This window comes from Sprattus sprattus, assembly GCF_963457725.1.
Source record: "Sprattus sprattus genome assembly, chromosome: 20".
Lineage (NCBI taxonomy): Eukaryota > Metazoa > Chordata > Actinopteri > Clupeiformes > Clupeidae > Sprattus > Sprattus sprattus.
The window spans coordinates 7,824,453-7,851,106 of record NC_137918.1 but is presented as its reverse complement, the minus strand read 5'-3'; the positions used below and the strand labels follow the sequence as shown (position 1 = coordinate 7,851,106).

The 26,654-nt window shown below is 43.3% G+C and overlaps 3 protein-coding genes across 3 annotated transcripts in view; all 3 read left to right on the top strand.

Annotated features, from left to right (window-relative positions):
* Nucleotides 1-5,420: 5,420 nt before the first annotated feature.
* LOC308382020 (gap junction alpha-9 protein-like) lies at nucleotides 5,421-6,929 on the top strand (the record flags this gene model as incomplete). The annotated part of the gene is made up of 1 exon (XM_080859703.1): nucleotides 5,421-6,929. One exon carries the CDS (start codon nucleotides 5,421-5,423, stop codon nucleotides 6,927-6,929), a length of 1,509 nt encoding a protein of 502 aa, XP_080715829.1.
* Nucleotides 6,930-14,670: 7,741 nt separating this feature from the next.
* On the top strand, nucleotides 14,671-19,832 carry LOC308381869 (ras-related GTP-binding protein C-like; the record flags this gene model as incomplete). The annotated part of the gene is made up of 7 exons (XM_080859502.1): nucleotides 14,671-14,987; nucleotides 15,322-15,525; nucleotides 16,117-16,316; nucleotides 17,220-17,334; nucleotides 17,621-17,763; nucleotides 19,239-19,387; nucleotides 19,666-19,832. Exons 1-7 carry the CDS (start codon nucleotides 14,817-14,819, stop codon nucleotides 19,830-19,832), a joined length of 1,149 nt encoding a protein of 382 aa, XP_080715628.1. The 5' UTR covers nucleotides 14,671-14,816.
* Nucleotides 19,833-22,361: 2,529 nt separating this feature from the next.
* fhl3b (four and a half LIM domains 3b) overlaps nucleotides 22,362-26,654 on the top strand; it is a 23,497-nt gene continuing 19,204 nt past the window's right edge. Inside the window, exon 1 of the mRNA XM_080859659.1 lies at nucleotides 22,362-22,493. The gene's annotated coding sequence lies outside the window, so the exon portion shown is untranslated. The remainder of the gene's footprint in view (nucleotides 22,494-26,654) is intronic.

The following is a 26,654-nucleotide window of genomic DNA, read 5'->3' as shown; positions in this document are numbered from 1 at the left end:
GGGCTTGACCGGGGGAATATGTCCCTCTTGCCTGTCTTAAAAACTTGAGAGCCCTGCACTGTGTGTGTGCTAAGGTCTGAGTCCGCTACACTGTGTGTGTGTGCTGATGTCTGAGTCCTCCACAATGTGTGTGTGTGTGCTAAGGTCTGAGTCGTCTACGCCGTGTGTGTGTGCTAAGGTCTGAGTCGTCTACGCTGCATGGGTGCTAAGGTCTGAGTTGTCTACGCTGTGTGTGTGTGCTAAGGTCTGAGTCGTCTACGCTGTGTGTGTGTGCTGAGGTCTGAGTTGTCCACACTGTGTGTGTGTGCTAATGTCTGAGTCGTCTACGCTGCGTGTGTGCTGATGTCTGAGGTCTGAGTCGTCTACACTGTGTGTGTGTGCTAAGGTCTGAGTCGTCTACACTGTGTGTATGTGCTAAGGTCTGAGTCGTCTACACTGTGTGTGTGTGCTAAGGTCTGAGTCGTCTACACTGTGTGTGTGCTAAGGTCTGAGTCGTCTACGCTGTGTGTGTGTGCTAAGGTCTGAGTCGTCTACGCTGTGTGTGTGTGCTGAGGTCTGAGTTGTCCACACTGTGTGTGTGTGCTAAGGTCTGAGTCCTCTACACTGCGTGTGTGTGTGTGCTGAGGTCTGAGTCGTCTACGCTGTGTGTGTGTGTGTGTTGAGGTCTTAGTCCTCTACGCTGTGTGTGTGTGCTGAGGTCTGAGTCGTCTACACTGTGTGTGTGTGCTAAGGTCTGAGTCGTCTACACTGTGTGTGTGTGCTAAGGTCTGAGTCGTCTGCGTGTGTGCTGTTTCCCCACAGCAGTGACAGAAAGCCAGCGCAAACTGCACAACTACAGTGACATACTTGGGAGTATTTGGTACAGGAGGACATATTTTTAGCAGGCACACAAGCATGAGTAATGACGTCCTGCTGTGAACACACAACAAATAAAAGCCCAGCCATACTATCAAACAAACAAACCGCCCGATAGCTGTTGCCGTGCAGACCATAGAGAACAAGGATAAGCCAGCAGAATATTACGCAAGAGTCTCTCCAAAGCCTGTCACAGCTCTCGCAAACACAAACCTTAAAGAAAGTCTGATTGTTTTTACACAGATTTTACTGCAGTGCAAAACTGCAATTTTTGAAATACACAATTTCTGTTGGCCTGGGCCTTGTAGCTGGGACAGTGTGGTCAGATAATCTTGAACATGAGGTTTGAGGTTTAGCATGACCAGGGCCAGATCTGCACTAGACCAGGGCCAGATCTGCACTAGACCAGGGCCACATCTGCACTAGACCAGGGCCAGATCTGATCCACATCAGGGCTGGATCACTGAGCAGGTCAGGGTTTGCACACACACAGAATCTTGCATTAAGAAACACACACAGGGCCAGTTCATATAACCTGATGTATGAGTAGCTCATAATGAAAGTCATGGAAGTTGAAGAACATGAATTCTTCACAAACTTTGGAAGACACTGTCAGGAAAAATTACAAATGTATGATGATTGTACACCTTGTGACATGTATAGAATACAAGACACATAAAGTAATTTTGTTACCCTAAATGTTCACAGCTAATAAACTACTGCGTCAGGCTCTCTCTGCTCCATAAGGAAGGCAGGGAGAGTTCAGAGTTGCTCCAGTCCATGCCCTCCCTCGGATCTTATGGGAGGCAACCAGCTGGTGGGGGCAATTCATTACTACTGGGGGCAGTTAGCTCAGAGTGGTGAAATGGATCCTAATATAAATAAGCTTTCATTCATTTGGACCAGAGAGTGAACAGCAGCTAGGACATAAGTGGGAGAGAGATCGGGAGGAAGACAGAGAACTCAAACCCAGGTGCACCCAGACATGGATTCAGTGGGGAAACAACGTAGCATGGTTTGCTGTAAAATTCACTTATATTTCTCAGGAAGACATGGTCCTCGATCCTGGCTAAATGTTGTTGATATTTGAGCTCAACAACCAGTCAATCAAATTACAACCCTCCCCTTCTGTGCTCATGGAGCAGCATGTTGACTGGCTGGTATTGGGTATGGCTCGGTCTGAGCCACTGTGTTGGTTCTCATTTACAGAGCCAGGATGGACACACACTGGACGGCCAATTAGAGGAACATGAGGAGCATTTCACTGAAATTTCGCCAAAAACATGTAATGGATTATAATCAAGGACTGCACCTTTAAGACTCCTGAATGTGTAGCAGGAAAAGACACGCCCCATCTTTTCTGAGATCAATGCCCTGACTTATCTAGCTCCTGCAGAGGAAACTGTCCTGCACAGCCTCATCACCTGTGTGCTTTAAGTATAATGTTCGATACATCACCTGTGTGCCTTAAGTCTAATATTCGATACATCACCTGTGTGCTTTAAGTCTAATATTCGATACATCACCTGTGTGCTTTAAGTATAATGTTCGATACATCACCTGTGTGCTTTAAGTCTAATATTCGATACATCACCTGCATGCCTTAAGTCTAATACTCGATACATCACCTGTGTGCTTTAATTCTAATATTTGATACATCACCTGTGTGCTTTAATTCTAATATGCATACAAACATCATGACTGAAAATATTACAGGTGAGGGAAGTTCAAGCAGTCTCTTTATTGTTCTGAAGTTAGTCGACTGATTAGAGAAGCCCCACTGATGCAAAAAAAAAAGCATTCCTCAGACATCTTGATACTTTATGGTTCCTTCAACCCTCTGTTAATCAGGAAGAAACCTTAAGCAGAACCGCGGCACATAAGGCTTGAGGCCGGCCGGGTTGAGATAGAAATGTTCTGAAGTTAATGGACTGATAAGAGCACTGATGCAGGCAAAGTTTCCTGAATAAAACGCATTCCTAAGCCATCTTGATACCGCATGGGTCCTTCAACCTCCCTCATATGATTGCCATCACAATTACTATCCCTCTACAAATGTCTCTTTTTACAAGTGACTGACTTTGAGAAGGTAGACATTTTGATTGTTTGTTGGTTATTCAGTGAAATAGTCTTATAGGCTACATATAGAACCATCTTGTTCATGTGCTCAGGTTGTGCCCTTGTCCAGTCACGTATTTTATCTGCAGTCACCGAGCAGGAGAAAAGGTAATGAAGGTAACGGAAAACAAAGATGAAGAGACAAAAACAGTGACTCAATCAGTGAAAATCATTACTCTCTCATTAACAGAGTAACAAGGGGATGAAAAGATAGGAAGATGTGCAAACAGCTTACAGATGTGTGTGCACGTGTGTGTGTTTGTGTGCATGAGTGTGCCTGCGTGCATGTGTGTATGTGTGCGTGTGTGAGTTTGTGTGTGTGTGTGTGTGCATGTGTGTGCGTGCGTGCATGTGTACGTGTGAGTTTGTTTGTGTGTGTGCAAGGTGTTACCATTTACCTGCTGAAAATTGATCTTTGTCTTGCACTTTCTAGTGTTCTCCCTCAAGTGTGTCTGCTGTATGAGGTCGCCTGGTTATACGTGTGTATGCTCGTTTGAGTGCAATTATGACTTGTTAAATCAGTATATCTTCTTGGCTGGATATGTGTGTATGGGGGAGGTGTGTGTGTGTGTCTGTGCTTTTGTGTGGGTGGTGTATGTGCCTGTATGTCTGTCTCTCTGTGTGTGCGTGTGTGTGTGTGTGTATGTCGGAGTGTGTGTGTGTGTGTGTAGGCGTGTTAGCGGCTGACTGCCTGGGCTGTGGGAGGTGTGGATCAGTCGGCGTGGTGAGACAACCTGTGGCTTTTTTTTTCTTCTTTCTCTGGAGCCGAGTGCCACTTAATGTATTCCTCTGCAGATCATCAGAATGTCCCTGCTCTACAGACAGACACACACACACACACACACACAGATGAATTGAATGATGATTGTACGTCTTGCGACATGTACAGAATACAAGACAAATAAAGTAGCTTTGTTTCCCTAAAATGTTCCAGCAAATGAACTACTGTGAAACTAGAGAAACTGGGAAATATTTCCAACCTGTGGTGCAGACAGACCTCCTTGTGTCATGCGTGTTAGAGAATAGTACTTGGTGGTGGTGGTGCAGTGCCATCTAGTGGTGGCTTTGAGTTTTGACAAAATCATAAAGACAAAATGAGGAACATCACAGAATTATTGTTTTGCAAATTCTTTCACATAACTAGGTATCTGTCACACCCTGTTATCATTTCACAGGATTTTGAGGAATTGATTTAGGCAATAGTTCTCCACTTCAAACAACATTTTATATTAGGGCCCGTCACAGCAACACCTCTGTCATCCCCTGCTATTGCAGACCAGTTCAGTTTGTGTGCGCACTAAGCCACAGGCATCGATTTCCTCTAAATGTGGAGGGAAAATACTGCAGCTGTAGGAACCGACTTAATTAGATTCACAGGCTCAACCATGGATGAAATCGGACGCGTCCGATTGATTGTTGAGCATGGCTGTCAGTCCTGTGGGGGGGTCATCATGTTCTGATAAAAAACAACCCCACTAGGCTCTGGACGTCGGCAGAGAACACTGGCCCACACGTGAGCAGGGCAGAGAGGGAGGCATGGGATTTAATTTTGCTCACACAAATCCCTGAGAGCAAAACTCCACTTGGTAATCCGTGATATTTAGTACGCAAAATGAAACACATTCGTTTGCAGTACAAGCAACCACCTAATGTATTATTGTGTCTTCTATGTCAGCTTTTGTTTTCACACCATACAGCTCGTAAAGAACAGAATTAATGGTAAATAATTCACAAAATTTAACCTTAAATGGTCAGTGTATTATAGTGTTTTGGTAATCATGATGCGTTTTGTCTCTATAAGCAACATTTACACTCATCTTACATGCATATTATACGTACATTTGTTATCATAGGTCGAGCGAGCGAGCAAATTGATCATGGTTCATCAGGGGTCACTTCCTCGTGACCTGCGACCTGCAACACAACGCTGCTGTCAGTCCGTGCCGTTACACCACTGCAAAGGCCATGGCAACACAATCACACATTGATTTTCTCTGTGCAGTCCCCACAGGGATGCACACTTCTGCCAGTTTGGCTCTGGACGCACATCTGTCAGCTGTATGCATCACAAGCGCGCGTGACTTTATTTTACTTGTTCTAAACTGGACCTTTCAACTGCGATATTCAGCATGTACTCCGGATTAAGTCAAGTGGATGAATTACCTGACCTAAAAGGCCTTTCTATATGTGTTCTACTTCTGAAATGAAAGGTAAGTCTAATTTTGTTTTAAATGTATATGGGAACATAAAATAAAGTGAATAGACATAACTATGTAATAGCTTGCTTGTTTTAACCACAACTTATATGTGTGTGTATGTGTGTTTTTGGTGTAGTTAGAGTAACACTATCATTTAAGAACATCCTACCGTTCATGTTTCCTTTCCCACCTTGCCAATCGACTATATTTATATTTGCATGTTTTCCCCCCAGACATGCCCACTTGAAGATGGGGGACTGGAACTTCCTGGGGGGCATTTTGGAGGAGGTGCACATCCACTCTACTATGGTGGGCAAGATCTGGCTGACCATCCTCTTCATCTTCCGCATGCTGGTGCTGGGGGTGGCGGCGGAGGATGTGTGGAACGACGAGCAGACCGACTTCATCTGCAACACAGAGCAGCCCGGTTGCCGCAACGTCTGCTATGACCGCGCCTTCCCCATCTCGCTCATCCGCTTCTGGGTGCTGCAGGTCATCTTCGTCTCCTCGCCCTCGCTCGTCTACATGGGCCACGCCATCTACCAGCTGCGGGCGCTGGAGAAGGAGCGCCACTGCAAGCGGACGGCCCTTCGGCGTGAGCTGGAGGTGGTGGACGTGGAGCTGACGGAGGTGAGGAGGCGCATCGAGCGCGAGCTCAAGCAGGTGGAGCAGGGGAAGCTGAACAAGGCCCCGCTGCGGGGGTCGCTGCTCAGGACCTACGTGGCCAACATCATCACACGCTCACTGGTGGAGGTGGGCTTCATGACGGGCCAGTACCTGCTCTACGGCCTCCACCTGGACCCTCTCTTCAAGTGCGAGCGCGAGCCGTGCCCCAACGTGGTGGACTGCTTCGTGTCGCGGCCCACCGAGAAGAGCGTCTTCATGGTGTTCATGCAGGGCATCGCCGCCGTCTCGCTCTTCCTCAGCCTTCTGGAGATGATGCACCTCGGCTACAAGAAGCTGAAGAAGGGCATCCTGGGATACTACCCCAACCTCAAGGAAGAGCTTGACGACTCCTACATCAGCAGGTCCAAAAAGAACTCTGTGGTGCAAACGGTGTGCATGAGCTCCGCTGGTCGCAAGGCAACCATCCCTACGACGACCAGCGGGTACACGCTTCTAATGGAGAAGCAAGGCAACGGCCCTACTTACCCCATCCTCAACGCCACTTCCACCTTCATGCCTATCCAGGGCAACCCTGCCGGGCAGCCCGGCCTGGACATGCCCAGGGACCCCAAAGACGTGGTGTTGAGCCCCATGGAGCGCAACAGTAACTCCAACAACACCAGCAGCGAGACGCGCTCCCCTCCACAAGATCCCCTGGAGGAGCTCGAGGGGCACCACGCCAAGGAGCTGGCGCCAGGCCACTCCGAGTACCCCACGCTGCCCGCAGAAGACCCGCTGGCCACAAGCTCCACCTACACGCTGGCACGGAAGCCACGGCGGGTCAGCGCCCCGTGGGCCTGCAGCACGGTGGTGGAGGGCCAGGCCTCGGACAGCGCCGACTCCAGCCACGGCTCCATCCCCATCAAACCTCGCTGCAGCTTCGCCGCCAGCCGGGCGCGGGCCTTCTCCAAGCCGGACCTGAAGCGCCTCGCCAGGCCTGGGAGCCCGGACTCTCTGGGGGGGCTGAGCATGGACTCCGAGAACAGTACTGAGCACAGCGGTGTGGGGGGCACCGCTCTCTCGCCCGATCGTCGAATGTCATTGGCAAGTAGCGGCAGCAGCAGGCGAGCCCCGACTGACCTGCAGATCTAAGCGTTAGTTTTTAATTCAATTCAATTTTATTTTATTTATAAAGCGCCAAAGCAATCAAATTGTCTCTAGGCGCTTGTCCAGGACCTGAACCTTTAAAGACTTGCAACTTCCCCTGATTTTAAATACATATTAACCCCCACTCATTTTTATCATACCTGACAGTGCTTATGTCTTAAAAACTAAATTTCCAGGCCACAACGTCAAACTTTGGATGTTGGGCTTGCACTTTTCCCTAAGTGTATCTTTTGAAAGAGCCATCTTTGTTGTTGTTTTTTCACACACCAAAGTAAGCCTTTTCGGCAGTGATTCATTGAGTCTAAGATTTAAGACGGATGAAAATTAGGTGATTGTGTCTTAAGTATGGCTGTTTGTAGGAGCATACATTGCAAATGTCTTCCATGGGAAAATAAGAGGAATATTTACTTTGTTTCTCCCAACATGGCCGCCCTTCTCTGAACCATGCACACTGTTGGCCCACCCGCCGATAAGCCATTCCAAGAAAATCAATACTGGCCAACCCAGATCGCACTAGCCATTAACCAGATTGCAATAGCCATTTGTGTTGTGTCCAATTACCCAAATACGTGCGTAACTATTTTCTGGCCAGGCTGTCCTGCATTGGCAATACTACACTGAGTTATAACCATGTTCACTTTTATGCACAGGACAGGAGAGAAAATCTAACAGTGAATTATCTTTGTAAAACACATGTGCAAACCGGAGTAGGAAAATCTATGCGCACCCTTAAGGCAGTGATTGGGTGCTTATGTAAGGTACAGCTCAATAGCTTCACAACCTAGACTTATTAGGATGAAACCTGATCTGTAGATAACGGAAGATCCGACAGCCGTTAAAGGGTCAATCATCCCTAAGCCTTAGACAATGTTTATACTGAATGAGATTCATTGTTTTTATGGATTTAGTTACTTCTCTGAATACAGGTAAAAGTTACTCTTAACGCCCGCAAGAGCTTTTCAATGACAACAGCAACCCTCATTCTAGCGCACTTCCAACAACATGCCATCTGGTAGCAAATCACTCATGTAAAACCTTGACTTATTCTTTATGTTTTTTCATTCTTTTACAGATCACCGTGTTGCAGATGTCCTCCATCTTGAAAAAACACTGATTGAATAAGGAGCCACGGTGCTAAGAGTTCTAAGAGAGAGAGCCTCCGCTGTATGCCGGGGTCCTGTTCGTGTCATCGGGATTTGTTTTCCAATAATGACCGCCGGACTATACATCATCCCTTACTTATGGAACATATTCATGGGGCCCGGATGAGCACCTCTCTTGCCACATGATGGGGGTCCAAATCAGGCAAACAAGAAAAGTGTATCGTAAACCACTCCTACTTATTCCTGGAGAATCTATACTACATTTATGTTTCTGTATCACAAAATGAGAGTGTCTCTTTTCCTTTAAAGGTGCAACATGCAGTTTCTGCAACAATAACAAAAAGTTGGTTTGGAAATTTACAACTAACCCTAGATTTAAAAGAAAAAAGGCAGTGCTGAACTATTTCTGGCTGTGTACATGACACAAATAAAACTCTTAAGCATAGAATAAAGTTAAAACATAATCTATTCTATCATTAACTATGTGCTGCACCTTTAAAGCTCAAATCTTTTTCTGCACCAATGCAATGAAGGCTAACTTGTTCTTTCAGGTCGCTAACATTATTGCAACCAAATACACAAGTTTGTTTTGCGCTGTTATTTGCAATTTTTTTATTGGTGATCTTTGAAATATTTTTAATTTTAAGTAAGGTTTTAAATCATATTTTTCTTAACATGAATTTGTTTTAATACAAAGAACCACGTTAAATTAATTAATTATTTTATACGTTTATGTTTCATTTATTTCATACTTCATAAGAGTACGCTTTAAATCAACATTATGTATGAAATATGCATCAAACCAAAAGTTCACTTATAGGAACTACCCAAGTGGAACAGAAATAATTCTTTTTACAGCTGATCTTACAAAACAATCACAAATGAAAAATACAACCTTGATAACAGAAATATATTATGTTTGTAGTCTTTACTACTCTTGCAGTCCACACTGAACAGGACTGAGGTACTCTTAACTTTGGTTTAAATAAAGTGACATCATTCTGCTCCTCCATCCTCATTGGCCGGCTTATACTGGAGAAGCTGTGGAACAAATTTGACATAGGTTCAAAGATCCCCCTTCAGTCTCCTCCACAAAAAACACCAGGGAATGAAACTAATTAATAATAACAACAATATTTTTTGTTTATATTATATATAAATTAAAGGTGCCGTTCACAATTTTAATCCAATACACTTTTTGTCAAATGTCATTGAATTGGTCCTCCTGGTACTCTAGCTGTTGGTTGGTTGGGGTTTTTTAAAATCACTATTGTGTTTGTACACAGTCCTGACTCTGTAAATGGAAAACAAATAAAGAGGCTCGGACCCAGCCATACACTATTACTCTAGGATCACGAAAGGGAAGGGTGTAATATGATAGACACAAATATGAACAACCTTCTGCTTAATTGCGGACTGCATTTTCAAGAGATTATCTTTAACGTGAAAATGCACTGTGGCTCACCCGATTCTTGAGTTCTTTGTTCTCCTCCATCAGCATGTTGCATTTCTGCATCACCTCTGTCAACTCCAGACGGAGCGCTTCAGTTTCGGCAGATTCCCCACCAGCAGCACCAAGATGGCTCTTTATGAAACTATCAAACTGGTTAAGATCATCATTTTTCAAAATGAATAAGTCATACAAACAGTATAGTATAGTAAATAGTAGGACATATGACAGAGTATATCAGCTGCTAAATAATATCTTTGCCATAACGGAAGGATACTCCAACGCGTTGTTCGGTTTTTCTGTTTCTTCATACAGAGAGATCAGCACTATAATTAGGGATAGAGAAGAGGCTTTGTTGCATTGAAGAAGATATCAAAATATCTAATTGTAAGATGAGTTGGAGCTGAAGTTACCATTGGTGAGCCCATCCATGACTCCGGTCTTTTCAAGATACCTCCGAAATTGTTCACGTTTAGACTCGGATCCCTTGAAAAGAAAAACACCACTTAAACTTTTGGAAACTATGGTATTTGCTCAGGCACTTCATCTCACCATGTCCCAGTTTTAAAGGCTTGCATGGTGGTCAATTGTGTTGTAGCAAGTTAACGTTAGAGTATGGTTTTTTTTATGAGCAACTACTTTTGGCGTTATCTCAAATTAAGTTTATAGAATATGGTCAGAGATGGGTTAGTATTTCAACTACTTAATTTACTTTTGAGTATTTTGTAATTTGTATTTGATAGGGCCGATAAAAATCGAATGTAATTTGTATCAAAATACTTTAGAGTGGAGTCATTTTGTATTTAAAATACTCAAAATACTTTCTCCAGTGTTTAGGCAGAAGGAGATTTTTCCATTCGGATTCTACCACTAGACCATCTGATCTGCCTCTGAATGTCATTGTCGAATCAGGCATCAGTCAATTTGCCAAAAGTGGTGCTTCTTATGACCCGCCCCTTTTTGGGGCGAAAAGGAAATCACCCCAGATCTCTCTCATTGACTCTCATGTTAAATCCATTTTTTTTTCACAAAACAGGGCTGTGGTCGAAAACTTAGATAGCTGTCTTGATCCTTGCCAATTTATCTTCATTAGTACACCGTCTAAAAGGAGGTTCTTTCAAAGAGCGAATCGAGTTGTTGCACTGAACGATAGCCATCTTGACAGAATCAAAGCCGTATGATGTCCTTATATGCAATTACGTATGACGAAAGCACGGTGGGGATAGCCCTCCCGGAAGCCATAGAGATTGCAATGAGAGCCCTGTTTTGTGAAAACATGAAAGTCACACAGCTTCTGCCTGCAAATATATATATATACAAAATCAATCAAGTTGTTGTCTTTTAATAGCTTTGCTTAGTTACACTGACATTCTGTGACTGTTCTTCCTTTTTTACTGGGTTCACCAGAGCTTTGTGTACATTATATAGCCCCGTCGCCAGGGCCCATAGACATATTTATGTCAATCTAAATAGTCTGAATAGCCAAGTCACATTGCCAAAAATACTGATACCTATATTCAGCGAAAAAATTACACTGACAGGTGTAATAGGCGGAATATGTGTGCGGGGGGAGGGGCGTGGTGGCGGCGGTTACAAACATGAAAAAAAGGATACGGGACTCAAATGTTTGGGAACCACTGCCTTACAGCACTAACAAGGGCCCATCATAATAGTCTGCACCTGGGCCCATGGTAACTACGTTACGCCACTGAATAGCCCAAACCTGAATATTCTGCTACACCAAATTGTGAGAAAACTGAAAATTCAGAAAAAGTATTTCCTGTATTTTAAAAATACAAATTACATGTATTGTATTTTGTTACATTTTCTGGCAACAGTATTTTGTATTTTATTTTGATACATTATTTGAAGGGTATTTTGTGTTTTGTATCAAAATACATTTTGACGTATTTTTGCCCATCTCTGAATATGGTCATGGGATGGACTGATAAACTCACCTGTCCTTTATACTAGCCGTCCAAGCTATGCACTACCTAGTTCTGTCGTTCGAGTATGAACATCCAGCGAAAATGTAAGGAAAGCATTAAAAATAGCAACCAATGTCGCCAAAAGACGCCAGTTAAGCTGTTGGTGGTGTTTGCAAGTTTGTTATGTATACTTTTAAGTATGTTTCTGTTTCTCTCTCTCGTTTTAGAGTAAAACTCTATCTATAATGCTTCTTTAAGAAGAGAACAGGGTAGCTGTGCTAGTTTAGAAAGGCCTTCTAGCTAACACTTAAACGTTAAAACAAAGTGTGCTTCTAACACATCCAACTACACTTTATGTCAAGACGTAGCAGGTCCGTTCTTTTTGGTGTTATCGTTATCATATTTGATAATTATGTTCACCCATGTCATGCAAAAAATGGACATGAGGATATGTGGCTAATATTTCCATTAATTTCTATTCATGCATTTTAAACAGTAACAAGCCGTCGCTACAGTGGTGAGTGACTTCAGCTGATATAATTGAGTAGCTAGGATAACAGCTAACCAGGTAACGTAATTGTTAATTCTACTGTCCACCTAGGAAGTCAGACCTTCGCAGATACCAATTCAGGAATTCGTTTTGTGGTACCACATGTTCGAAATTAACGAAGAGAAAGTTACTTACTCCTGTGTGAGCCATTTTGTCGAACCGAAGTCAGTATCTATTATGTTAATTTGCTAAACTGGCGACCTCTACCAACAGCTGAAACTTCCGTCCAATGCATGCGCGATTAGAAACAGCTGGGTGTAGTTACCATTGGTTACGGTAAACAAAAACGCTCGCACCACCTACACAGAATGGACGGAGCCACACCACAGGGCTGAAAATAGGTGATGTTAATCCTGTCCAGTGCAGAACCGTGCAGAAACCATGATAGAAACAGTCTCACCACTTCCACTGACTTTTTACGAGTTGTTTTTATCGGTATGATCTGGGTGAAAATGTAAGGAACTATAGTTTGTGGATGTTGCGGCTGTACACTATTAGTGTGAGAAGCGGTAATCTACCTGTGATGTAGCCTACGTTCTGCGGTTTTGAGAGCTGCCACTAGTGAATATGAGAATGAGTGGGACTTTATAACAGATATGTTATGGTGCTTTATTTGAGCATTTCATGAAATTGATAATTGTACACAAGCAACAATATGATCCTTGTATAACTGTAGGCTATGGGCATTTATTGACAAAGTTTTGAAAAATATACATGTAGGCCTATAGGCCTACAGTATAATGTGGAATTATTAATTGAAGGCAAGATTATGTTTGAATACAATAGAAATGTAGAGTCAATGCTACATATGGGCCTATAACTATCAACATTAATAACAGGACACACTATCATAATAATCAGTTTAAATATAGCCACAAGTAGTAGTCATCGGGCTCAAAGCAGATGGTAAGAGCTGCCTCAAGTAGCGAAAAGTTAAATTATTTGACTGCTTCAACAGGTAAAAGAGGACCGTTTAAATTTTGGTAAATGTTACATGAGGATTTAAAGATGAAGTGAATTTCGAAGATGGACCAAACCATGTCAGAAGAACCGATCCAAACATTTTGTTGCTTGTTGTAGTAACATCTAAAGGCTGATTAGTTTGAAATTGGGTAAAGAGCTTCTATATGCCATGGTCAAGGCTGTCCATTCAGTCTTTGCGCCAAAAAAAAAGACTCTGATGTTCATGCACATTTCACCGTATCTGCAGATATTTCTTGAATACATAATAGATTTTTTTTTCAAATGAGAATTGCACTTAGTGTTAAAACAGAGTAGTTCCATGAAGTACCTCTAGGTTATTCCAAGAACGTTCCTCAATGTTCTTAGAAGTGCCTGCTAGAACTTCAAAGAAGATGTTAAATTCCTTGGGCTATTGGTTGGGGACTTCCCACAGCACTGTCACATGCAAATACTCATAGCCAGCAGCCTAACTAATATAATGCCCATAGATACAACAACAACAACACACAACTGTCTGGAGACAGCAGCAAAACGTGCCACATGTTGCACCCAGGATCTGTCAAGGGCCTCCACAATAACATGACTGCCTAACCATAGAACCTGAGCAGCAGGATACAACAACAACACCAACCAAGCTGACTCTGTGAGCATTTCACTGGGGTGCACTGGGGTGCTATTTAAGCACCAACGTCAGGCACCTTTCCTTTATCAGTGTTTCGTTGGATTAGGCCAATGACACCTCAAGAAGGCTCAACAGCAGTGTCTGGCACCCCAGAGCCACCACCCTCCATACTCATGATGGGTTAGAACACATGCCACTACCAGAGACAACAACAGATACACCTCAAGATAGATCTTGACAAGATTTCATGTCGCTCAGTTTTAGTTCAGGTTAATTCAAGATCCAAAGTAGTGTGTGAGCGCCTCAACCCACAGGCTTGCTTTTTCAGCAGCCCCAGACTCAACTCCTTTGAGTGACAGTCCTCCAAAATCAAAATCCAACAAAAGTGTTGTGGTTGACACCAATCTCCATGGTCTTTTGTATTCTTGCCAACCTCGTTGCCTTTAGCTTCTTCCCTTCAAAAGCTTTGTCCATCGCAACTTCAAAGGGAATTGTAAACTCAATAAAGTTAATTTTACCACTTTTACTCCCTGTTTTCACCGTTGGAGCAATGTTCTTGACCACAATGTTTTTAACTACTGGAACCTTACACTGTGACATTCTTCTCCTGGATGGTCTAAGCACAGGTTTTTTAAAGAACTTCTTATAGGGTTCCTCCAAGGTTTCAAACTACCTCCGAAAGTTCCATGTTTTAACAGTGATACTTCAGCCTTTATTCTAGCCTGCTTCTCATTAGTTTATATTGCTGTATTTCTTGAATTTGAGATGTATTGAGTTACACCATATTACAGCGTTAACGTAATATAAAATCATTTGACACGCAACCAACAAAGTCACAAATCACTAAATTGTCAACAAATGCATAATAAACACGTCAGACAAAAGTGTTTTTCAAAACGAAAACCACAGGCTCAGAGCGCACAAGAGTGTGCCACTCCTATTCAGTAGGTGGCGAAATCGCATTTGCATGTTTTGAAATTACACATCGGGTTTTTCTTGCAGAATAATTCAACGTTTGTCTACACAGGGAACGCCAGATTGTAAGTTAACCCTGTGTGTCCAACAAAATGACAGGTACAGAGTGGATTTTGAAACTGCGACAGTAGCTGTTCTTCTATGTCGTATCCTGTCCGTAGGTTAAGAACTCAGTTCCATTTACTTGATTAAGTGAACGTTCGCTGTCGCAGTGGAGCCTGTTATCCAGATAGCAAGCTAGCACAGGTTCAGTATCGCTAGCTGAAAGGAAGCAAATCAAAATGTCGATTCAGTATGAGGACCCCGTGGGAAGCTATGGTGGAGAATCTTTGAAAGACTTTGACTACGGGGTGGACGAACCCGACATTGAGGATAATTCACCTTCCTCTGATAGCAAACCAAGAATATTGTTGATGGGCTTACGACGGAGCGGAAAGTCATCTATTCAGAAGGTACCTACAGCAGATATCGTTCGCTAACAGTAATGGGTATCGTTAACTCTATCATGATTGTACTTCAGTGCAAGATTTGCTTTAACAATGGAAAACTTAAAGCCCGAATAGGCAACCAATTATTCCAGGGTATATCCGGGTTGTTGATTTATATCTTTATATCGTTAACGTTACGTGTTTCGCTAATTCATGCTATAACCTCATTCTTGAGGTGCAAATATCCTTCAATCAAGCAAGAACACTTTGTATCAAGGTATTACCTGTTGTAATAGTCATATCTGTTATCTTCGTCTGGTCAAAGATATGACATTTTCATGCTGGATTTTCCTTTTAGGTGGTTTTTCATAAGATGTCGCCCAACGAGACCCTGTTCTTGGAGAGCACCAACAAAATTTACAAGGATGACATATCGGACAGCTCCTTTGTAAATTTCCAGATCTGGGACTTTCCCGGTCAAGTGGACTTTTTTGACCCAACCTTTGATTATGAGATGATCTTCAGGGGAACTGGGGCCTTGATCTTTGTGATCGATGCACAGGTAAGATGAACCGGTTTAAGAATATAGTCACATGAAGGTCAACAGCAGGCAATTGAAAAGCCTGTCTAAACCACCTTAACCGTTGTGTGTTAGTGGACATTTTACCCTTCACTAATCACACTGCACTGTGGGTATCTAACAGGTTAGCAGGTTAGAGGCTATTCAATCGACAAAAGAGTTGTCACACAGGGTGTTGATCACATGACTAATACTGGTCCATTCTGTGGTTCTTCGTTCATAGAAGGTTATTATTGAAAACTGTGTTTACTTTGCCTAAGGCAGGGATCCTTCAGTCTATTTCACAGAAGTCTGCTTACAATATGAAACCACACTACCCCCCCCCCCCCCCCACACGCACACCCACCACCCAACAAGCATAGCACTTACATTTGTCAAACTAATGGGGGAAGTATGGTGAGGATTGTCAAGTAGCTGGTGTCAGCTCATGACACCTCACCATAATTACCAACCCCTTCAAGTTGCTGATTGTACTTCACACCCAAGACCACAGCTGGTATTCCTGCGTATACTGTTAGTTTGTGTGTGGGTGTGTATATGTTCGTATAACTGTTTGCTTGTGTGAATTTGAAGGATGACTACGTGGAGGCCCTAGGCAGACTGCATCTGACAGTGTCACGAGCCTTCAGGGTGAACCCGGACATCAACTTTGAGGTGTTCATTCATAAAGTGGACGGCTTGTCTGACGACCACAAGATCGAGACCCAGAGAGACGTACACCAGAGAGCCAACGACGACCTGGCGGACGCCAGTCTAGAGAAGCTTCACCTCAGGTGAGGGTCACTTTTCATTTCATTTTTCTTTTCTTGTCAGAGCGAAACAGCAACATGGTGTTTTATTCTCAAACTAGCAAGCTAACTATCTAAAAGGCATGCAGAAGCTTATCGAAGCACCAACGTCAGCACAGCTTGTAACTTATAAACTTATGAACACACGCTAGAATGCAAAGTGGTGCCTTTAGGGCGATAGAGTTGCCAATGTCGTGCTGCAAAAGCTTTTCTTATACTTTCGAGGGGTGATCCAACATAGCTTAAAAGTGGCTGGTGGTTTCTGTAAGGCCATCTTTAGAGGAATCGAGCCGTATTGAGATCCTTCTGAAGCTCCACATCACATGTGAGTTTAAATCATTATATGTTGAGAACAAGAGACCTTCGTCTTTCGAGGAATCGAGCCTTAATGACATACACATTTATCGGAAGCGACTCCAAATGGGGGTGACAATGGTACACAGGGGTAGAGGATCCGTTTAGTAATCGGAAGGTTGCTAGTTAGATTCCCTACTCCTCCTCCCCGCTAACCCCAACCCTTACCAAGTGTGTAAGTGTCCTTCAGCAAGACACTGAACCCCTAAACTGCTCCTGATGTATAAATGCAATTTCCTTGTAAGTCGCTTTGGATAAAAGCATCTGCTAAATGACTAAATGTAAATGATATGCCTATGTGTGGAGCTTGCAGGACAAGGTTCTTGTATCGCGTTATACTAGTTATGCTTACTTGGTTGTACAGTATCTCTTATTACCACCTGCGTTTGAAGTGTGTGTGTGTGTGTGTGTGTGTGTGTGTGTGTGTCCAGATACCTGGCTTCTCTCTTGTTGGATTAGCCCTCTTGCTGTGCTGGAAGGTCGCCGTCAGTGTTTGTTGATGAAATAGTTTTTTCCCCTTCCTCTTCATTTCAGTTTTTATCTGACCAGCATCTACGATCACTCCATATTCGAGGCCTTCAGCAAAGTGGTCCAGAAGCTCATCCCCCAGCTCCCCACGCTAGAGAACCTGCTGAACATCTTCATATCTGTGCGTACAAAGCTGCTCAGCTTCAGCACTGTTTCTGCACTAAGTGTGTCTGTGTCTGTGCAAGTGTGTGTGTTTTGTTTAACCAAGTGTTTATTGTGGCTGTTGGTCACATTGACTGTAGTGTAGTTACACTGAAGTGTTCTCCCTTGTGCATGTACACTCCCCAGCTTATTCTACTTAATAGGCCTTTTAGCAATCGTAAGCAAATTGGTTTGCCCAGATTCTTAAAGTCTGTTGTGAGAACTATGCCTTTGCAGTGAAATGGCCGTTTTTCATTTTCCAACAGAATTCTGGGATTGAGAAGGCCTTCCTGTTTGACGTTGTCAGTAAGATCTACATCGCCACAGACAGCTCTCCCGTGGACATGCAGTCTTATGAGCTGTGTTGTGACATGATCGACGTGGTCATTGACGTTTCCTGTATTTATGGGTAAGGAACTTGATTCTTAAAAGTCTCTTTCATTTTAGTCTCATCATGTTTGCCATTTTGTTGGTGTCATTTTTAGTTTATCATATACCAATGGATATGGAAGTAAGGAAATAGAATATTTATGCGCCCAAAGTTTTTTTTTTTTTGAAGTTTAAAAAATTAAGAGACCACTTCAAAATTATCAGTTTCTCTGGTTTTACTATTTATTGGTATGTGTTAAAGTAAAATGTACATTTTAGTTTTATTCTATAACCTACTGGCAACATTCCTACCAAATTTCAAATAAAAATATTGTCATTTTGATCATTTATTTGCAGAAAAATGACAATTGGTCAAAATAGCAAAAAAGATGCAGTGTCTTCAGATCTCGAATAATGCAAAGAAAACAAGCTCATATTCATTTTTAAACTACACAATACTAATGCTTTAACTTAGGAAGAGTTCAGAAATCAATATTTGGTGGAATAACCTTGATTTAAAACCACAACTTTCATGTGTCTTGGCATGCTCTCCACCAGTCTTGCACATTGCCGTTGGGTGACTTTATGCTACTCCTGGCGCAAGAATTCAAGCAGCTCGGCTTCTTTTCATGGCTTGTGACCATCCATCTTCCTCTTGATCACATTTCAGAGTTTTTTTTATGGGATTCAGGTCTCGAAATTGGGCTGGCCATGACAGGGTCCTGATCTGGTGATACTCCATCCACACCTTTACTGGCCTGGCTGTGTGGCATGGAGCATTGCCCTGCTGGAAAAAAACACTTCTCAGAGTTGGGGAACATTGTCAGAGCAAAAGGAAGCAAGTTTTTCTTCCGGGACAACGTTGTACTTTGCCTGGCTGAGGTTTGTAAAAGACCATAAGGATTGAACCAAAGCGGACTGGAAGGTCTCCTAGTTCGTCTTCTCTGATGAGTCCAATTTCACAGTAGGTGCAAGACTCTGTGGCTTGTAGGCCTCTCCAGGTCTCCGTCTAACCATCAGACGACCATGTGTTGGGCAAAGCTGAAAATTGGACTCATCAGAGAAGACGAACTAGGAGACCTTCCAGTCCGCTTTGGTTCAATCCTTATGGTCTTTTACAAACCTCAGCCAGGCAAAGTACAACTTGTGTTTTTATTTGAAATTTGGTAGGAATGTTGCCAGTAGGTTATAGAATAAAACTAAAATGTACATTTTACTTTAACACATACCAATAAATAGTAAAACCAGAGAAACTGATAATTTTGAAGTGGTCTCTTAATTTTTTCCGTGGCTGTATGTGTGTTTATATGTATATGTAAATCAGACTGTTGCTAAAGTTTGGACAGTTCTGCTTTCAGTGGGCTTGGTTTAATGATTGTGTGTGTGTGTGTGTGTGTGTGTGTGTGTGTGTGTGTGTGTGTATTAAACCAAGTGTTTATTCTGGCTGTTGGTCACATTGACTGTAGTGTAGTTACACTGAAGTGTTCTCCCTTGTGCATGTCTTCATGGATGCAGCCTCAGAGAAGATGGCAGCGGGAGTGCCTACGACAAAGAGTCCTTAGCCATCATCAAGCTTAACAACACCACAGTACTCTACCTGAAGGAGGTCACCAGGTTTCTGGCCCTAGTCTGCATCCTGAGGGAGGAGAGCTTCGAGAGGAAAGGTGATGTGCCTTACAGGAAGTTGGATTGTTTTGTAGTTCTCTAGTCTATTTGTAGTTCTCTAGTCTAGTCTAGGCTCTAGTAAAAGTATGTAAAATGTAATTATGGACATGTAGGAAGAATATTTTTATGTTTTATTCTAGTACTCTCATGTTAAGATATCAAATCTTTGAATACATTAAAGAGCTCTAATTTTAAATGGTCTCCATTTGTACATCATGGCTAGATTAAGCTGGTTTTGTTCTATGACTTTGTTTCAATTTCACCGTTTCCTCTGCAGGTTTAATAGACTACAACTTCCACTGTTTCCGCAAAGCCATCCAGGAAGTATTTGAAGTGGGTAACTCTGTCCAGAGATCAGGATTTCTGGACGGCAGTCCTCCCATCAGCAGCCTGGCCAGCTTAAAGGCCGGAACGCTCAATGGGACCCCGAGGAATGTTGTTTGATATTTGGAATACCGGGTGGGGGGGTGGGGTTCGGGTGGGGTATTCAGAATACTGACCACAGAAGCCTTCAAGAACTCCAAACAAAACAAAAGCAGGGATTGATCACTTTGGGGTGGGGGTGGGGGTGGACAATGGTGGGTGAGAAACTCATGGTTATGACCTCATCATCACCCAGGGACTAAAGATGATGACACTAAGAAGTCTTTCTTTGAGGTCTGGTTGCTGTGCCAGTATATGGGGAGACGGCCAGATGCTGTGGTTGTTCTCATACTCGTACACTTGGATCACACTGGGAAACTGTTTGAATATAGGATGCCCCCCCCCCCATACCAGCAGGTTTACCTACTGTTAATCACAGCTCCAGTATTATGTGATGTTTGCTGCTTATGAGGTCATGAGTGCAGTGTGTAGAAAAATCAATGATCAATGAGGTTTTGAGTGAGAGGCTGTGTGGAGCTGGAGTAGACCACCAGAACGGGCTTCCACCAGGGCCAGGTTGGGCTCCACAGCCATCTGGTTCTCTTTATTCCAGAGATCCCTGAGGATACAGTGATCACGATTATCTTTGATGTATGTGCAGGTGTATTATTTACAGCAACCTCTTCTCACAGTCATGCAAGAAGAAGAGTACACACGGTCTTTAGGACATTCTGCAAAATGCAAAAAGTTTTAAAGGTTTTGATGACTACAAGTCCAGAAAGTGCATTTGTTGTCCTGTAAGCTACCCGTGTCTCACTTGTGAGATATGAGTGGACTGTGAGCTACCGTGTCTCACTCGTGAGATATGAGCTACCCGTGTCTCACTCGTGAGATATGAGCTACCCGTGTCTCACTCGTGAGATATGAGCTACCCGTGTCTCACTCGTGAGATATGAGTGGCCTGTGAGCTACCGTGTCTCACTCGTGAGATATGAGCTACCCGTGTCTCACTCGTGAGATATGAGCTACCCGTGTCTCACTCGTGAGATATGAGCTACCCGTGTCTCACTCGTGAGATATGAGTGGCCTGTGAGCTACCCGTGTCTCACTCGTGAGATATGAGCTACCCGTGTCTCACTCGTGAGATATGAGCTACCCGTGTCTCACTCGTGAGATATGAGTGGCCTGTGAGCTACCGTGTCTCACTCGTGAGATATGAGCTACCCGTGTCTCACTCGTGAGATATGAGCTACCCGTGTCTCACTCGTGAGATATGAGCTACCCGTGTCTCACTCGTGAGATATGAGCTACCCGTGTCTCACTCGTGAGATATGAGCTACCCGTGTCTCACTCGTGAGATATGAGCTACCCGTGCCTCACTCGTGAGATATGGGTGGCTTACTTCCACTCCTCTGTCAGGGGTGACCCCCTTTGAAAGCACAGTAGATTCACACACCTCTCTCTGAAGTCAGAGAACATGGAAAAAGGACCACTGTGCATGTTTACATTTGTACAGAACGCCCCCCCCCCCCCCCCCTGCTGTGAGACTACACTTACTGAGAATGATTACAATGCCAATGATCCTGAGACAGACAGAGAGAGAGGGAGGGAGGGAGGAGTTGGGCAATATATATTTTGATGTTTAAATATATATTTTCATGCTCCAGAATTTTTGTAAACTTAATGTGCCGTTTATATTTTAATCCTGTGCGTGTGTGTGTATGTGGGTGTGTGTGTGTGTGTGTGTGCGTGCGCGTCTGTTCGTTCTGTCTCTTTCTGGGGACCAATGTTACATCCAGTATTCAGCCCAAGCACTCATTCTGGATGTGTCTGTTTGGATGCAGAACTTTAGTTTCAAAGGTCAAGGGCCTCAAATACTCATTGTCTAATTTTCTGAGTCAGTTTCAGTGCCTCAGACATTATATGTTTTGAAATTCATTAAGTGATTTAAAATGACCACGGATAAGGGGAATTACCTTTGAATAAAATATAAACATATATGACCTATTTTTAAGCAAATAATTAAAACACTTGTTGTAAATGATAAATAAATAATTAAATTACAAACTGAAATGACATTTGCATTGGGAGTAACTTTTTGTTTAGTTCAAAGTGTCTGTCCAAAGAGCTTGGTTTTGCTTGAAAATTATGTATTGTATAATATTCCTATCTGTGTGATATATCCTTGGCATTATACCTGTTCCAAGGCTACATTGATGGGATGTAATGAGTAAGTCGTACCAGTAGATGGCAACCCCGTACCATTATGGGAAAACCATAAAGCTCCGCAAATAGTGCTCTGGAAAGATGGTAAATTATGAGAAACAATTTAGTGCAGTGAGTATTCTCAGTCTTCTTATTCTTCATAGTTTCTGGGATTGACTTGCAGCACCTCACATATTGCTGAATAATTTACACAGCAACGGAGAGCAAACACCACCTGCAAAGGCGTTTTAGGTTTTGCATCATTAAGTATGTAATTTCAAAGTACAGTGAAAATAATATTTTTCTCGGCTATGTCAGCCTAATTAAAGTGTGTAATGAAGGGGAGCGGTATGAATTCACTGCTGAGTGAGGCAGGAACGGCGACTCAGTTTGGCGGAGGACTAACGCAGGGGGTGGGAATGACACCCTTCATCCCGCATAGCTGCAGTTCCTTGACAGTGTCAGTGCGTCTCAGCAGAGCAAGGGCGACAGTGGTAGCCTACAGTACAAGATCTCTTATTCTTCAGGACATTCGTGGTAAGTCGTTCATTTTCAAACTAATCTGCAGGAACATTTAAAGACTTGTCGTCGAATGATATACGGGTGCTGAGCTGACATTTTAATTCATTATTCATACATGGTACAGACACGTTTCTTAGCAGTGTCGCCTACTTTGTGGGGTTGATGTTCATACAAGATCAGACTAGGTGAGCATTTAAACTCAAACGGCATCTTACATACAGCTGGTTCGAATAGCCCAACAGAGACTACTGTCCCCTGACTTCCCATACAGATATCATCTGACTGCGTATAGCCAGGTGGTGAGGTGAACGTCTTCAAACGCTGCAGCTTCATCCCTCTTAGCTTTGGCAGACAGGAAACGATGCGGTCTTACCGTGCAGACACATTGGAGAAAGTTAGTCACTTGGTAAACTCTGAAAAGGCGCACTTGGTGAACTCAGACAGTGTTACATTGAGATCAGTATCACACTGGTAGACTGAAGCAGGAACACAAATCCAGTGAGCAGGAAGAGAAGGCTATTTTTGTCTAAACTAGACAGTCTTTGCCCGGGCGACATAGGATGGAATTTGTGCGGCTTCCCCTCATCTATTTCTGTTTTCCTCTCTTCTCTTTCTCTCAAGCCTCTCCTCCCAACTCTTGCAGATAACTGTCCAACTTTACAGGGCCGGTGTGCCGTTGTTCTTATTTCAACTGAAACATTAACTGAGTTTGAGGCCATACTCGGGTAAAAATGATCATTCATTAATTTCATAAACCACAACTGCATCGACTTAATATGTGCTCAAATACATATGATGTGTAAGGTGGCTGTGTAGCCCTAAAGGTTGCTGTAAGCAGGATAATTTAACTGCCAGTGTAGCGTGATGAACGTATTCACCTTTAAAGGGAGACGGAGAAGCTCGGTGACTGATCTAAGTCTCCCAAGATGTCCTCAAACTGACATGCAGGTGAGGGCTTGGAGGATTGGAGAGGACTATGCTAATCTTTGTCTATAGCCTGATCAGCAGGTCTTGTGTGTCATCGTAGCATTGACGGGTTAAGCGTTTGAGGTGCTATACATGTTTAAGAATGCCTCATAAGGCAGAGACTTCAGAGGACTTAGTGGTGGTGATGATGATGATGATGATGATGATGATGACGAAGAAGATGCTGTCATCGTCAGTGGCACCAGGCTACTGGAAAACATCACAAGGCAATAGCAACATCAGAAGTGTAATACCAACTCTCTTTGCCTCTCCCCTCTTTCTTTTAAGGAACATTATGTATAATGTATTGTAAACTAACAGTGCAGACCTAGATGCGTTGCCACAAGAACATAAAACCCAGAGGTGTGTGTGTATGTATGTGTGTGTCAGTGGTGTAGTCCAGGGTATACGCAGGTATACGGATTATACCCACTTATTTTTCAGTCAGCATTGCGTATACCCACTTCTCAAAACAGGGCGTTTATCCTGTGCTGTATGGGCTGCTTAAAATAATTAAGAGTATACCCACTTCTCCAGGGACCACTACACCACTGGTGTGTGTGAGTGTGTGTAAACATTGCCATGTGAGTTTGATTTGAAGTGGTTTTCCATAGTGGCATATTTTGGTATGTTAAGATGTTAACTTTAATGAGGCTAACAAAATCTTTGATTGTTCTAGGAAAGATAACTTTTGTCCTCTTTTGAAAAGCTGAATATGTCAAGATTCATGTTGGACATGCTGGTAAACTGCAGTCACATCTGTAAAATACACTAACCTAAAGAGCATTTCTCTCTGTGAATTTATTTCAAGACTCACACTCAACATGGTATACTATACTGTACATGCAGCATTCAAATGACACTAACCCACAAAGCATTTCTCTCTGTGCATTTATGTCCAAGTTCTCTGAGGCTTGAAGGAGTGATGTCACATTTTTATGCTAAAGACCACAGAAGAGTTTCCAGACGCTAACCGCTTTTGGCAGCGTCCAGCATACTTTCCACTCGCATCCTGCAAACACTTAATTTTGAACACTGAAAAAAGCAACATGTAAAACAAGGGGCTCTGACCCATGGGGGAATGACCACATAGCACTTTGGCTATCCCAACAACTGGCCCGCTGAAAGGAATCCTTCTCCATGAGTAATCAGTCAGCAGAAATGAGCTATAGAAAGAACAAGGTCCTCCTATTTTTTTTTTGGAGGGGGGGTAAGGAATGCGCCTTTTTTTAGAACAGAAACAGGGGGAGGAAAAATGCATTTGTTTGCTCTTTTTCAAGCCTTGGCTGGAGCCACATGATTCAGTCCCTTCTCCTGTCCATGCATTCCTCCCTCCACCACGCTATACTCTGGGGGAGGATGAGTGCTGAGGGGACACACAGCGCTCAGAAACACACCCTAGGGCCAAGAGCTCCACAGACAACTCTCTTTGTCTCCGTCTGTCTGTCTTTCTTTCTGTCTATTTCTTCCTAACCATCTCCCTCTCTCTCTCTCTCCCTATCACGCTCTCTCTTTCTCCTCTCACTCTTTCCCCATCTCTCTCTCTCCCTATCACGCGCTCTCTCTCTCTCTTTTCTCCTCTCACTCTTTCCCCATCTCTCTCTCTCTCTCTCTTGCTGTCTTTTTTTCTCTCTGCTTCTACTTTTCATGCCTGCAGCCTTCACACATCATCAGAATGCCTCCGCTGTCACCCAGCGTCACTGACAATGCCTGGGTTTCATCATAACTCCCCCCTCTCTTTTCCCTGGTGTAGGGAAGACAGCAGCTCTGGGCCCAGTCAGCAGATGACACTATCCTAACTTAGCCCTGGTCTGGGGAAGACAACAGTTCTGGGCCCAAGTCTAGGGGTGAAGCGAAAAAATCTGTCAAGTTACAAATTGGGATTATTGTTGCAAGCAATTATTGAATGGTCAATCAGACTAAAAATCAATTCACTAATGCAGTAATATGTAGGTATGTGCAGACGTGTTTAGCCCCTAGTTGACCTCACACAAAAAAACTTCTGGTCTCTGGAAGGGCTCTAAAGAAACTAAGAACTCCCACGTTTTTTGACGAAACTATGAAGAGCCAGTGATCCCAACCCTCCATTGGTTGGCCACACAGGTACATGACTGACACCAGCCTATGGGACAAACTGAATACTGAAACTAAGTCTATCTATACGCTGCCCTATGGGACAAACTAAATACTGAAACTAAGTCTATCTATACGCTGCCCTATGGGACAAACTAAATGCTGAAACTAAGTCTATCATTACGCTACCCTATGGGACAAACTAAATGCTGAAACTTAAGTCTATCATTACGCTACCCTATGGGATAAACTAAATACTGAAACTAAGTCTATCTTTAAGCTATCCTGCTCTTATGTGAGGAATACTTGCTGGAATATTTGTCATGTCCTCATAGGCCTTTAGCTGCCTCTTCTGTGTGTCCACAATAAACACTTTTTTGTTTGTACACAGTCCTGGCTAAAAAATGGGAAACAAACATAGTGGCTCGGACTGAGCTGTAAACAGTTCTAGCCAATCAACACATTGCTTCAGCTGGCAAGGACGGGTGTAATTTGACTGGCTGTTGAGCTTGAATATCAACAAACTTTCAGAATCATGGACTCTGCCTTTAAGGAATTGGATACCCTGTATGGTGATTACGTTTTGGGTGTGGTTATACCGTAGTGGTGGGGGGGCTGTTCTCTGTTCGGTAATCATCTGAGGGGGGTGAGATTGAATGGGCTTTTGAAAACTAGGCTTCATTCTTCTGTGGGGTTTACAGAACATCAGAAGGGGCAGGACAAAGCACCACAATGCACATACTGTACCCTGTTATAAATATGCCTTGAAGTTTTGAAGAAAATGCAAAAACGTCACAAAATTCATCAGATTGGTGTTCGTACCTCAGTGTTACAGAGAGAGAGAGAGAGAGATGTTAATCACAGGCTCATGTGCAAAGACGAAGATCAATCAGTCTGTACGAGGTAATTACACAGACTGCAGGGTGTTTGAAGTAAATGTAGCGCACGCATGTTTTCATTTCGATCGCAGCCAACCGAGAGTGCCAATTACCACACGTTCACATACACAGACACACACACAGACAGACACACACACACACACACACACATACACACACACACACACACACACACACACACACACACACACACACACACACACACACACACACACACACACACCCAGCAGACACACCA